General features: G+C 41.1%; 1 protein-coding gene across 1 annotated transcript in view; it reads right to left on the bottom strand.

The window, feature by feature from the left end:
- Positions 1–206: 206 nt before the first annotated feature.
- Positions 207–15,108, bottom strand: part of LOC126469558 (uncharacterized) — a 67,653-nt gene continuing 52,751 nt past the window's right edge. Inside the window, exon 5 of the mRNA XM_050096677.1 lies at positions 207–696. Coding sequence (XP_049952634.1) covers positions 579–696 — 118 coding nt within the window. The 3' untranslated portion in view covers positions 207–578. The remainder of the gene's footprint in view (positions 697–15,108) is intronic.

Raw genomic sequence — 15,108 nt, 5'->3', positions numbered from 1 at the left:
GTGCATACACAGCTATTCATCTGCCGTCTGCAGTAAAACCAAGTTATGAGTTGGCCATGTTGTCTTGCTTCAGTGATCACTGTATACACGTTTCAGTGTAAGATATTTTTTTCCAAACAGAACACAGACTTTTCTTTTTTTTCAAATTAATATCAGAGTGACGTAGGGCAGCTGTAGGATATGTTCAAAGAAAGGGAAACAACAAATTCTTTTAAAAATGTGTTCTTTACTTAGGAAAGTTTCTGGCAGAATATTTACAAGGAAGTACAATTCAAAAGAAAAGAAAATGCTTGATTGCTCTGCAGATGATTTTCAGATCACCTAAAGTGCTGTTCCTCTCAGTGGTTGGACTCGATGTCTCAGTCACGACATCACATTTAGAATAGGGGAGTACACAAACTTGTCTAGAAAATTACAGCTTTGTACTGAAGATCAGGATTGAGATGCAATGGCATATTTATTACAAACAGTCAACGCTACTCTCGAATATATTTGTAAATTCCAGATAGGAACAGCGGGGCACACTTGCGAAGTCAGTATTCGTCTTTATTGTCTTCTGTTTGCCAGCACTGTTCGTCTCACGTTGCGAATGCATGGGAAATATCTCGTTCACTCGCGGCCCGAAAGTGTGACTTCCTTTCCGGAGTGATGGCACAGCCCTTCACACTCAGCGTCTGTAGTTTGGTAGATGGATATCTGGAAAGTAGAAACAAATTCATTAGAACCCTCGTGAGACTCTAGCATGCAGTCTGCGTACGTAATTTCTTCTGTTGGTTACAGATTGGGAACGTGTCAGTTAGATAGTTAGATGGAAATGGTTAAAACTATGTTACAAACACTGTTTCTCCTAAATTAAATACAGTCTGCAACAATGTTATAAACATCACACTTAACAAATAATGCAAAATACGTATTTATTCATGGCAGTTTCGTATCAAGCAATGTTTTCAACTAATTTTGAGAATGACATTGTCCCATTGGCGCCTATTATTGACGGCCCATTGCTGGAAAGCGTTCACGGAGCCTGTGCATGGCATTGCGAGTCCTCACAACCGGAGTAGTCACAGTCTACCGTATGCTTTCTTTAAACTCTACTTGGTCACAAATATCAGACAACTCTCGATATCGTCTTATGTTTGGAATGTGGGCGTTATCTCTGGTCTGAATGATTTTTCTGGTATAATAACTTAGCCAAAGGTGCCATGGTAATTTTTTTCTATTCGGCAACTACCTTAGTGACATTTTGTATGTAAGGTATCACAACAGCGTAAGAACAGAGACCAATACACTCTGACTTGAAAAAAATTATACATTGAAGTCTCCTCTGTTACGAAATGTATTTATTTACTACGATCGCGATTTCAGCCTATTATGCCAAATTCAAGCGATAGCTCACTATGTAGTGCATCAATGCATCGTTCCTTTGAAGAAAACATGTCCTCGTGCTATTCATGTTCATGTTTGTTTATTACACATGTATAATATGACAGGAGTCTTCGTCATTTGTATAAAATTTGTCAGGTGCTACATCTGGTGGACGTACGGTGTAAATTATGTGCTCAGATGACTTGGATTCTATATTTATTCATTTATTTATTTGTCGTCATTTAAAAACAACCTGCCACCTTCTTACTAACAGAGTTCGTACTTTCACAATACGAAATTTTACATGTACAGAATGTGAAACATATTTATTGTTTCTTATTTTTAATAAGGATTAATAGCATTGCAACTTTAAAGCAATTAAGAAACGAAAATCTTAAAATTAACTATTTATGAATAGAAGAGGAATTTATGAAGACAGAGAATAGGTTATAACATTTTATAACTTGAAGACATATTATAAATTAGGGAAAAATTTCTAAAATAAACACGATCCTTGCATTTAAGATGGATAGATAAAAGATAATAAACATTTATGAAATTATCAAAATTTTAGAAAATACTATTACAAAGGGTAATTTTTTTTGAATAAAAACAGAAGATAGGAAAGATGATAGTGCAAAAATGTCCCTTCAACAAGTGTGTATGACAGTGAGTGTCTTGGAATTATCCATCAAACCACCGACCGCCAATCACAGCTCTTCATCTGAATCTAACATCTACTCTAGGTTTCCTAATAACTAAAACTTAACTTCTAATTTTTTGGCTATTGTGTTGTTTATTTAGGGTATTTCTTCTAGCTGGGACCTATTGTTGGCAGACACTTCATTTGTCGTTATTGTTCTCTCCAGTAATTGCAGGAGGAGTTCGGTAGTGATGTCCCAGAAGATTGGGCTACAGATCGGCCCTGGGGGGCAGCCTTTTGTAATTCGTTTGATTACTTTTCGGCCGTCCATCTGCCATTCGACCACTCTGCTCTTACAGCAGTCTAGTAGACTTTTATGGTGTTTCGGGTACCACCAGTTGCCTGAGTCTCTTGAACATTACGGGCCACCAGAGATTATCAAAGGCACCTGCAATGTCGGTCATAACTGCCATTGCACACTTAGCCTTGGTGTTGTTGGCAAATTGTAACGCTTGGCTGATGGTATCATCAATCGACTTTCCCTCTCTGAAGCCGAATTGGTGTTGGCTTAGGCCACGAAGAGCTTTGTGCGCCTGTAAACGCCTGCACAGCACCTTTTCCTGGACCTCGGCAAGTGTATTTATAACACATATAGGCCTATATGGCTCGGGATCTGATGGATCCCTGTCAGCTGCCTTCTTTATTACGACTGCCTTGGAGACCTTCCAAATTGCAGGCACACGACTCATCCCTAGAGCGTCGTTTAGCAGAGTTGTAAGGAGTGGGGTGATCTGTGGTATTATCTGTTTTAATACATCTATATGAATCCCGTGTAGTCCAGGTACTTCCTTGTTTTTGAACGCTGAGATCGCTACCTCTACCTGCGCAAAAGGTCAGGTGACTGTGGCTGTGTTGTATGGTGCGTTCAGTTCCTTTCGCAATGTTGCTTGGTGTGTGTCAGTGTTGGACTCGTTGGCAGTTATTACATGAAATGCTACATTCTTTTATACAAATGACGAAGACTACTGTCTTACTACACACGTGGAACGTATAAACATGGCTGACACGAGGAAAGTGTCCTCTTAACGGGAACGACGCATCGACGGAGTTCATTGTGACTTATTGCTTAAAATTAGCATAATAGGTCGAAATCGCCAACGTTGTGAATAAATACATTAAATTATAGTCCAGAAGGAAAATGTTGTCCTCTCTAAGACACAGTCATTAGTATTAGCAGTTGAAATCAGTCATAATCACCAACATATTGGGGTCCGGCACTAGTGCGGATCATAATTTGTTGCAGATATTTGTGGCCAAAGGCTGAGAAAGAGCTCACGAAACTCAACAAAGTACCATTCTATATTCCTAACATATCTGCTCATGGCTCGGAGAGAAATCCTCGATTCGAATATACTGAAACTGAGAAAAAGTTTTTTGCGTAGAGTAGGCCATTTCTGTTCCACCCTAATGAATTAACAATGACAAATTCCAATCAAATGGTTCAAATGGCTCTGAGCACTATGGGACTCAACTGCTGAGGTCATCAGTCCCGTAGAACTTAGAACTAGTTAAACCTAACTAACCTAAGGACATCACAAACATCCATGCCCGATGCAGGATTCGAACCTGCGACCGTAGCGGTCTTGCGGTTCCAGACTGCAGCGCCTTTAACCGCACGGCCACTTCGGCCGGCCTGAAATTCCAATCAAGAGATTTACGTATATCATTCTGAAAGAAATGGATTAACGTAACTCAAAGTAGATCGCGTTTATTTATTTTCTATGACCAAAAAATCCATACACACACTACGACAGCCAAAGAAAATAAGTTCCTGAAAAATATGTGGTAGGATTTTTATTCTGCCGAGTACTTATTAAACGCTAGAACGCAGAAAGTTTTCTTCCTCAGACAGCGATCATGAAGCACGGACATCAGGCAGAGTGCAGCGTTTCGCTCGCCATAGATCTCGGAGGGCCGGCCGGAGTGGCCGAGCGGTTCTAGGCGCTACAGTCTGGAGCCGCGCGACCGCTACGGTCGCAGGTTCGAATCCTGCCTCGGGCATGGATGTGTGTGATGTCCTTAGGTTAGGTAGGTTTAAGTAGTTCTAAGTTCTAGGGGACTGATGACCTCAGAAGTTAAGTCCCATAGTGCTCAGAGCCATTTGAACCATTTTTTTTATCTCGGAGGGGAAGAGTGGCGAGCCCTTCGCCCCTGCTGCCTTTTACCTTTGGCAAAAATCCCTCTTACTCAGTGTGATAGTTGAGTGGACCTGGGGCCGTCTGCAGCGACTGGAACTAGGAAAACTCCTGCTCCTACCTGGGAATGAATCGGGACTTCCATGGCTGGAGTCTAGTTCTCTACCCGCTAGATCACCACGACTACAACAAACCTTTAAAAAAGTGAAATAATTATCAAGCGCAACTCTGATTTGATCACCATTGCTCCTTTCTGTCTTTATTGGAAGTTGCTTGCCTTCGGCTCACTCCTACTTTAGGATCGGCTCACCCACTCATTACCGAGGCGCACACTCAATCATCACCAATGACAACAGTTGTGTTAAGCGCAACCAACAACCCCAAAAACGTCCAGAGGTACCTTTGGTTGCTGCCCGCAGATTCATAACTGAGAACGTGATTGAGGGACTAGTTTAACCAGGTTGCAGTAAATACTGGAAGATGAAGAAGCTTGCACAGGATAGGGTAGCATGGAGAGCTGCATCAAACCAGCCTCAGGACTGAAGACCACAACAACAACATAGATTCCAATATCGATTAAGGAGTAGAAACTGCTTTAAATATCCAACAATGCACAGCTGTGCACGTGAGTATAACAGTGCGAATTATCTACAAATAGAACTCCATGCGATATGCGCATTTGGTCGTGCGGTTCTAGGCGGTACAGTCTGGAGCCGAGCGTCCGCTACGGTTGCAGGTTCGAATCCTGCCTCGGACATGGATGTGTGTGATGTCCTTAGGTTAGTTAGGTTTAATTAGTTCTAAGTTCTAGGCGACTGATGACCTCAGAAGTTAAGTCGCATAGTGCTCAGAGCCATTTGAACCATTTGATATGCGCATTTGATATGTAAAAACATTGATGATGGATGTGTTTGAAACTAACACATGTACATAGAATAATGCCTATTTTTACTACGAAACTAATAGCAGAGGTTATTTGGGTCATAAAGGATTTTCTTACAAGTTTACGGACACGGTCTAAATAGTTCACGAGTTACCGTCACTGAACGCCACGAGCGATTCAAAAAATGTTCAAATGTGTGCGAAATCTTATGGGACTAAACTGCTAAGGTCATCTGTCCCTAAGCTTACACACTGCTTAACCTAAATTATCCTCAGGACAAACACACACACCCATGCCCGAGGGAGGACTCGAATCTCCGCCGGGACCAGCCGCACAGCCACGAGCGATACCTGGTCTAGCGGTAGCGCAGTATTTGTTCCTGTCCTGCTTCATGTTAGTTGGTTGGTTGGTTGGTTGGTTTGGGGAAGGAGACCAGATAGCGAGGTCATCGGTCTCATCGGATTAGGGAAGGACGGGGAAGGAAGTCGGCCGTGCCCTTTGAAAGGAACCATCCCGGCATTTGCCTGGAGCGATTTAGGGAAATCACGGAAAACCTAAATCAGGATGGCCGGACGCGGGATTGAACCGTCGTCCTCCCGAATGCGAGTCCAGTGTCTAACCACTGCGCCACCTCGCTCGGTCATGTTAGTTCAGAATGATGATCGTTAGCTGCTATACACACTTCTAGTCTTGCACTCTATGATCGCTGCATACAGCGGAGCATCGGAGACGAAATGTACTTACAGGCTGACCTAATCCCATGTCTCACAGTCGGTATGAACAACAGCATTTATCTATACTATAGGAAAGGATGTGGTTGTGTCAGGTCGGGCAGACAGACTGGATAATTTACTGCTCCTTTTCACCCTATCTAGAGTTGGGGAAACATTGATTCAGTTCTATGAGCTGTGCTTTTACATGTTCTTTGTTGCCTGTAACAGAGATTCCGCCAGCATTAGTAAAAGTCACAGTTCTAGTCCGTTGATAGAGCGGTTGGCATTCAGAGATCCATGTTTGAAAAACGGTTCAACGGTATTAACTGCCACAATTTCACTCCATACTTACACACTCATGGACAAATGGTTCAAATGGCTCTGAGTACTATGGGACATATCATCTGAGGTCATCAGTCCCCTAGAACTTAGAACAACTTAAACCTAACTAACCTAAGGACGTCACACACATCCATGCTCGAGGCAGGATTCGAACCTGCGACCGTAGCAGTAGATCGGTTCCGGATTGAAGCTCCTAGAACCGCTCGGCCACAACGGCCTGCACACTCATGGACAATAACGCTCCACTTTCCGAAGTCATGGCGACTATTTAGTGTTAGGCATCGATACAATGCTACTTTGGGTTTGAATGGTACTGTTAACGCCCTTAGTGCCAGGAATATATTTCATTAACTATTGGCACTACAACTATGCAACAAACTCCGTTCTTATTCAAATTACCTCTACTACAGCTTCGGAATAAAATTTATCCATGCACTATTCGGCGTCATTAAACGCTATTTCCAGAAATTTTGGAATCACTTTGTAGGTTAACTTCGTGAGCTCCTATGGCTACTTCCATGTATGTAAATCACCTGTTTTTTTCGAAATGTATCGGCATCTGAGTACGACTAAGTATTCATAATTTTTACCGGCGGATCACGCGAGTACTTGGAAGAAGAACTGTGAGGGAATACGAAATGAATCAGCATCGTAATTGCAGTTTTAAATAAAGTAAACGTATCGCCTCAGTTATTCCGTAAAATACAATAAAATTACAAGTCACCTACGAAAGAGAATAATTACAGAATTATTTTGCTATCTGTCCTGATGTATACTAAGGAGCCAAAAGATTATGAACAACTGACTGGTAGCGCGTTGATATACCTTTGGAATTGGAAAAGCCTTTGGTATGATTCTGGCGATATGTGCCATCACATGTCCACGTACAGGTCATACAATTCCGTAAATTATGGGCCAGTGCTTTGTGGGTGCCGAGCTGGCGTCCGATAACGTCCTTGATGTGTTCCAGAGGTCAGCTCAGGCGAATTTACTGGGCAAGACATCAACGTGAGTTCACTATCATGTTCCTAAAACGATTATAACACGATTCGGGCCTTCTGAAACGAACAGTTATCTTGTTGGAAGATGCCATCGCCGTCGGGGAAGTCATCAGTCACGAAGGGAAGCAGTTGACCCATGTTCACGCATTCCAAAGCTGTAATAATGCCTTTGACTACGACCACAGGTCCGATGGAAGCCCAGGTGAATGTACGCCATAGTATAATTCTGCTCCTATTGGCCTGCATTCTTGCCGCAATGCATGTTTCGAGCAACTGTTCGCCTGGATGACGGCGTACTTGATGCGATTCATTCAACCAGGCGACACGTTTGCATTGATCCACGGTCAGATCTCGATGATCCTGTGCTCTGTGCTGACATAACTGACGACGTCGTTGCTGCAACATTACAACACGTAGGAGTTGTCTACTGCGGAGCCGGGCGTTCAACAATATGCGCTAAACGGTGTCCTCCAAAACAGAAGCGCCTGCAGCAGCATTTTACGCTGTCGTCAAATGCGCCGCAGATCGCCGCGTACTCTGCTTTACAGAGCGGGCAAGCCTACGACCTACACGTTCTGTAATAAGGCGTGGACGTCCAACACCTTGTCGCCTACTTCCGGTTTGACCATCCTTCAACCACTTTCTGTAGGTGCTTGCGACAGAAGCACGCGAACAGCCGACCTAGTTCGCTGTTTCCAACACTCTCTTCCCCAGGCGCCGAACCATAACAATCTGCCCTTTGTCCCAAGTGACTTGTGCCAGTGGATTTCCCCATGTGTGGTCCGTATTATCACTAGAAAGATTCTCCACGCGTCTCTGCTCCGGTTAGCTACTTTCTTCACGGCGTCACTTGCCGGTGACTCCATCAGCGACATGCAGTGAGCAGTGGTGATTAATGCTTTGACTCATCGGTGTACATGCAGGCGAGTAGAAATTCGTGTCAGGCGCTGCTCCATATGTACACAAACACGGAAAGTAGATGACCACAGGAATACTGGACATATTGAACTGGAATGTCTGAAAGGAAAACAGCGAGTCTCTAGAGAAAAATTGCTGAATAAATTTAAAAAAATTATTTTCAGCTAAGAACATGGGAATAATTTTCAGTTCAGTGCCCATCCTTCGTGCAAGGAACGCGCAAAAGTGGTTTTTAGATTTTGATTACTCTCTCGCACAGAGGGATGCACGTAGGTATCATTCTTACGACGCTTCATCAGTGAATGCGACGAGTCGTATTCTTTGGCGTGTAGTTCACAGTAACGGACAGAATATAGCCGCAAACCTAAAAGTTAACCCATTGACTCCCTAATATTTTTCCCCACAGTTGATCCTACATCTACTATTTAAATTTACGAAGATCAGAATATTTTGTCTTACACAGTTTTCTCAAAATTATATAATTTTTTGACACGAATTCTTTATAAAACTTTCCCTACAACTTATTGAAGTATTGAGGAATGAAGATAATACTGTTTTAGAAGTTTCTGTTCGTGTGGTATACCGAAAAAATACAGACATGTGCAAAGCCACTAGACACTTCTCACACTCATACCGTGCATCACTTCTCTTCTTCCTTGCTTTGTACATTACACAATTTCCGGAGTGTGTGTTCTTGATGAGAGTGGTAGAATAAACGTAACGAAACCTGAAAACGATTGCTTATAACTCGCAAAATATCGAAAGGCGTTGAATGTGTTATACATCACTAAATAGGTCGATATCCCAGATTTCCACTGGTATATGACATATCATGCCGTCTATTAACAGAGAAGCAGAAACACTAAGAATTAAGCTATAGCTGCTCGTTCCGACTCACAGCCGACAATGTAATAATGGACTTGAAACCTACGACCGTTTGTTAGTTGGCTGTAAAAGTCAGTGGGTTAACTATAAAAATGTTCTGTTTATTTTTGTTTTATGGTCTTCATTGGACCACTCGAGTCAGCTATACAAAGGTTTATACAGGTTGTTGTTATTCAATAATACAAGACAGTTCAATAGTAATTCAATAAGAAATTCAATAGTGCAGTAGTTATTCAGGGATTGTTATAATTTATTATTATATGAAGGGTGTTTTGCCCTTCTATCTACCCAATACTTTTTCATTCTTTCAGATATTTTCTTTTCATCTTCGTCTGAGATCACTCTTCCGGTCGCTTTTACTGATCTTCGTTTGTAGCGTGGTTTCTGTGTCTTGCAGTATTCCGGTTATGTCTTTTTTTTTAAGTCGTCTAGTGTAATTTGGAGTTCTCTTATATCTTTCCTAATTTCTGTGATCCATTTAACGTTGCTCTTACTATTCCACAGTTTTTCTATTATTCCATTACTGATTCTGTTTTCTAGTGTTCTCATGAGATGTCCAAAGAATGAGATACGCTTCTTCCTGATCGTGCTCATTACTGGTTCTATTTTCTTTCACATTGTTTCATTTTAAGCTATTCTCCAATGTCCATTTACTTCAAACTGTTTATTTATGTATGTCCTAAATATTCTTTTTTTCTATCTTTAGTATTTTGGAAATTTTTGCTATTTAGTTGTTTTGAAGATGGTTTCAGCTGCGTAATTGTTTTCTGGTGGTGTAACTGTTTTATAATGTTTTATTTGCATCTATGGATAGGCTTTTTTGCTTTATGTGGTTTTGGTAATGTAATTTGCTTCGTTCATTTTTTTTATTCTATATTGCCATGATGGTTGGTTGGTTTGGGGAAGGAGACCAGACAGCGTGGTCATCGGTCTCATCGGATTACGGAAGGACGTTGGCCGTGCCCTTTCAGAGGAACCATCCCGGCATTTGCCTGGAGTGATTTAGGGAAATCACGGAAAACCTAAATCAGGATGGCCGGACGCGGGATTGAACCGTCGTCCTTCCGAATGCGAGTCCAGTGTCTAACCACTGCGCCACCTCGCTCGGTATTGCCATGATGCTTTCTCATTTATACTGTAAGTTACGATTTCACATAAATATTTACATTTATCAACAATTTCAGTTTCTTGTTCTCCTATTGTAACTTTGTTTGCACATGGTGGGTCACAACGTCTGAAAGCAAGGGGAAGCGACAGCCGTAATTTTTCCCGAGGGCATGCAGCTTTACTGTATGATTAAATGATGATGGCGTCCTCTTGGGTAAAATATTCCGGAGGTAAAATAGTCCCCCATTTGGATCTCCAGGCGGGGACTACTCAAGTGGACGTCGTTATCAGGAGAAAGAAAACTGGCGTTTTACGGATCGGCGCGTGGAATGTCAGATCCCTTAATCGGGCAGGTAGGTTAGAAAATTTAAAAAGGGAAATGGATAGGTTAAAATTAGATGTAGTGGGAATTAGTGAAGTTCGGTGGCAGGAGGAACAAGACTTTTGGTCATGTGAATACAGGGTTATAAATACAAAATCAAATAGGGGTAATGCAGGAGTAGGTTTAATAATGAATAAAAAAATAGGCGTGTGGGTAAGCTACTACAAATAGCATAGTGAACGCATTATTGTGGCCAAGATAGACACGAAGCCCACGCCTACTACAGTAGTACAAGTTTATATGCCAACTAGCTCTGCAGATGATGAAGAAATTGATGAAATATATGATGAGATAAAAGAAATTATTCAGGTAGTGAAGGGAGACGAAAATTTAATAGTCATGGGTGACTGGAATTCGACAGTAGGAAAAGGAAGAGAAGGAAACGTAGTATGTGAATATGGATTGGGGCTAAGAAATGAAAGAGGAAACCGCCTGGTAGAATTTTGAACAGAGCATAACTTAATCATAGCTAACACTTGGTTCAAGAATCATGAAAGAAGGTTGTATACATGGAAGAACCCTGGAGATACTAGAAGGTTTCAGAAAGATTATATAATGGTAAGACAGAGATTTAGGAACCAGGTTTTAAATTGTAAGACATTTCCAGGGGCAGATGTGGACTCTGACCACAATCTATTGGTTATGAACTGTAGATTAAAACTGAAGAAACTGCAAAAAGGTGGGAATTTAAGGAGATGGGGCCTGGATAAACTGAAAGAAACAGAGGTTGTACAGAGTTTCAGGGAGAGCATAATGGAACAATTGACAGGAATGCGGGAAAGAAATACAGTAGAAGAAGAATGGGTAGCTTTGAGGAATGAAATAGTGAAGACAGCGGAGGATCAAGTAGGTAAAAAGACGAGGGCTAGTAGAAATCCCTAGGTAACAGAAGAGATACTGAATTTAATTGATGAAAGGAGAAAATACAAAAATGCAGTAAGTGAAGCAGGCAAATAGGAATACAAACGTCTCAAAAATGAGATCGACAGGAAGTGCAAAATGGCTAAGCAGGCATGGCTAGAGGACAAATGTAAGGATGTAGAGGCTTATCTCACTAGGGGTAAGATAGATACTGCCTACAGGAGAATTAAAGAGACCTTTGGAGAAAAGAAAACCACTTGTATGAATATCAAGACCTCAGATGGAAACCCAGTTCTAAGCAAAGAAGGGAAACTAGAAAGGTGGAAGGAGTACATAGAGGGTCTGCACAAGGGCGATGTATTTGAGGACAATATTTTGGAAATGGAAGAGGATGTAGATGAAGATGAAATGGGAGATATGATACTGCGTGAAGAGTTTGACAGAGCACTGAAAGACCTAAGTCGAAACAAGGCCGCGAGAGTGGACAACATTCTATTAGAACTACTGACAGACTCGGAAGAGCCAGCCCTGACCAAACTCTACCATCTGGTGAGCAAGACGTATGAGACAGGCGAAATTCCCTCAGACTTCAAGAAGAATATAATAATTCCAATCTCAAAGAAAGCAGGTGTTGACAGATGTGAAAATTACCGAACTACCAGTTTAGTAAGTCACACTGCAAAATATTAACGCGAATTCTTTACAGACGAATGGAAAAACTGGTAGAAGCCGACCTCGGGAAAGATTAGTTTGGATTCCGTAGAAATGTTGGAACACGTGAGGCAATACTGACCCTACGACTTATCTTAGAAGAAAGATTATGGAATGGCTTCTAGCATTTGTAGACCTTCAAATTCTGAAGGTGGCAGGGGTAAAAATGCAGGGAGCGAAAGGCTATTTACAATTTGTACAAAAACCAGATGGCAGTTATAAGAGTCGAGGGACATGAAAGGGAAGCAGTGGTTGGGAAGGGAGTAAGAAAGGGTTGTACCCTCTCCCCGATGCTATTCAATCTGTATATTGAGCAAGCAGTAAAGGAAACAAAAGAAAAATTCGGAGTAGGTATTAAAACCCATGGAGAAGAAATAAAAACTCTGAGGTTCGCCGATGATATTGTAATTCTGTCAGAGACAGCAAAGGACTTGGAAGAGCAGTTGAGCGGAATGTATAGTGTCTTGATAGGAGGGTATAAGATGAACATCAACAAAAGCAAAACGAGGATAATGGAATGTAGTCGAATTAAGTCGGATGATGTTGAGGGAATTAGATTAGGAAATGAGACACTTAAAGTAGTAAAGGAGTTTTGCTATTTGGGGAGCAAAATAACTGATGATGGTCGAAGTAGAGGGGATATAAAATGTAAACTGGCAATGGCAAGAAAAGCGTTTCTGAAGAAGAGAAATTTGTTAACATCGAGTATTGATTTAAGTGTCAGGAAGTCGTTTCTGAAAGTATTTGTATGGAGTGTAGCCATGTATGGAAGTGTGATATTTTGAGGTCAATTTTCTGTGCTATTTCTTGTATAGATTTAAGTTGGTGCCTGGTTTCTTGAACACTGTTGGCAAACCCCAAGCGGTTCAAACTTATATTATTTTTAGCACTTCCAATTCTTATGTTCTTTGGATTATCCTTGCACCATTCTCTCATTATGTATTCCAGGGTGCAATTGAACAATAACGGTGATAGACAGTCACTTTGTCGTAAGCCTCTTTTTATAAGGAATGGTTCAGAAATTTCTCCTCGAAACTTAACTTTCGATATGGCGTTGGTTAGAGTAAGTCCTATTAATTTAATTAGTTTTGGATGGAGCACCTGATTCCAGAACTGAAGGTCTATGGAGGCAGTAACATGCCTTCTTAAAATCAACAGATGTTATTGCAAGAGGTTTGTTCTGTTTCATGTAGTGTGGCATGATCAATTTTAAGCTAATGATCTGCCTTGTACAGCTTCTCCTTGGTCTCAAACTTCCCTGGTATTCCTCTAACTCCTGTTCTAATTGTTCCTTGATTCTTCCATATAGGGTCTTGAATAAAATCTTGTATGTGCAGTGTAGGAGCGAGATTCATCTATAGTCGCCTGGGTTTCTCTTATCCCCCTTCTTGTGTAGGGGGTGTATGATGGCTGTGGTCCACGGAATTGTTCTGTTACCCAAATTTTTGTTAGAGCCTTGCGTAAGGATGTCTTGACGTGTCACTTGAATATTTCCATATTTCAACAAAAACCTGATCTTCCATACGTGCCTTATAATTTTTTTGTCTTTTGAAGATTCTTTCTACTTCTTCCTGTACAACTTTAACCACGCTTGGGGGCTTTCTTCATGGGATTTGTCACATTCCGGGGTCCACCATGCATGCTTTGTTCGTGGGTTCAAGGGAGCTAGATTATCGGCTTGTTTCTTGAGACTTGGTACCATTTCTTCTAGATTATTTGTTACTTTAATGGTTTGTGTTATTTGTTGGTATTTGTTATTTTTAATTAGCTGGTGTGTGTCATACCTCCTCCTTGTTTTATTAGTTTTTCATTCTTTTTCTTTAATAGAGTGAATTTGATTTTAATTTTAACTAAACACTGGTCTGAGCCTGTGTCTACTCCTCTTAATACTTCAACATTGTATATTTCCTTACGAAACTTTTTGTCTATACAGACACGGTCTAGCTGCCACTCCCCTTTCCTCCAGTCTGGGTGTTTCAACGCTTTAAGTTTATTTGGCTTCCGCTTGTAGAATGTTGATTTAGATATAAGGTTGTGTTCACTGCAGAGTTCTACAAGTCTTTGACCGTTCTTTTATGTAAAGTTATGTGGACTTCATTTTCCAATTATATCTTTATATTTCCTTCCATTTCCCAGCTCCCAACAAGACTTTTACTTTCCTTTTATTTATTCCGTTCACAGTTTCTTCGAAAAGGTCCCAAAATTTATCTACCTTTTCCTTTGTTTTTGTTACAAATAATTTTCATTTGTACGGGTATGAGCTTTTATAATTGTTCATTGTTTTTAAAAAATGAGTTGCAATTCTTGGTGATACTGCCTGAACATCAGTTACTTAATCTGTTACTTTTATGTTCACTAGAAATCGTATTCCAAATTGGGGACATTGCTTCATAACCCTCTGTCCTGGTTTCCCATTATAAATTCTATATCCATGTAATTCGAAAGGGACCTCTATCGTGTTTCTCGTTTCTTGGAGCCCCGCTATTAAAATTTTTTGTTTATTCAATTCATATACAAAATTCTTGAGTTTTCCGGTCTTAAGTAGTGAGCGTATGTTGTGTATTGCTATATAATTTATTTGCTTATGCTGAATCTTCCTTTTGTGTGTCAGTTTACACTTGGGTGATTGCAAATGCTCCGATTCATTGCTGTCTTCTAGTTGGCTACCCACCGAATCCGATGTAGCCTTTAGCTGCCTTTTTGGACAGGACGGTGATACTTTTTTCCTAAAAGACCTTTCCATATTTGACTTTCAACGGTAATTAATGCTACGTGGAGCAAGCTCCGATTTATAACTACGGTTGATAACCGCAGGGGGTGTGTTTGGCCCGCGAGAGCCATTTATTTGACTGAAGTCCGCCGGTAAGCCGGACAGGATCCGCCATCTGGGACGCGCCCAGTAGGGGTATGACTTCTACTGCTACGACTGCGCAGTTTTAATATGACACGGAAACAGAAAACAGTCTGCCAAGCTCCAAAGAAAGACGCTAACACATTTGGAAGGCTGCGATATTTCTTTCCGTTGTGAGTAAGTAATTTGGGATGAAACTGAGTAGGAAATAAAACTGGAAGAACATTTTCGCAAACAGATAATCAACCGCG

Source organism: Schistocerca serialis, chromosome 3 (genome assembly GCF_023864345.2).
Source record: "Schistocerca serialis cubense isolate TAMUIC-IGC-003099 chromosome 3, iqSchSeri2.2, whole genome shotgun sequence".
Lineage (NCBI taxonomy): Eukaryota > Metazoa > Arthropoda > Insecta > Orthoptera > Acrididae > Schistocerca > Schistocerca serialis.
Note: the sequence above shows the minus strand (reverse complement) of the source record. Positions and strands in the feature narration are given on the sequence as shown.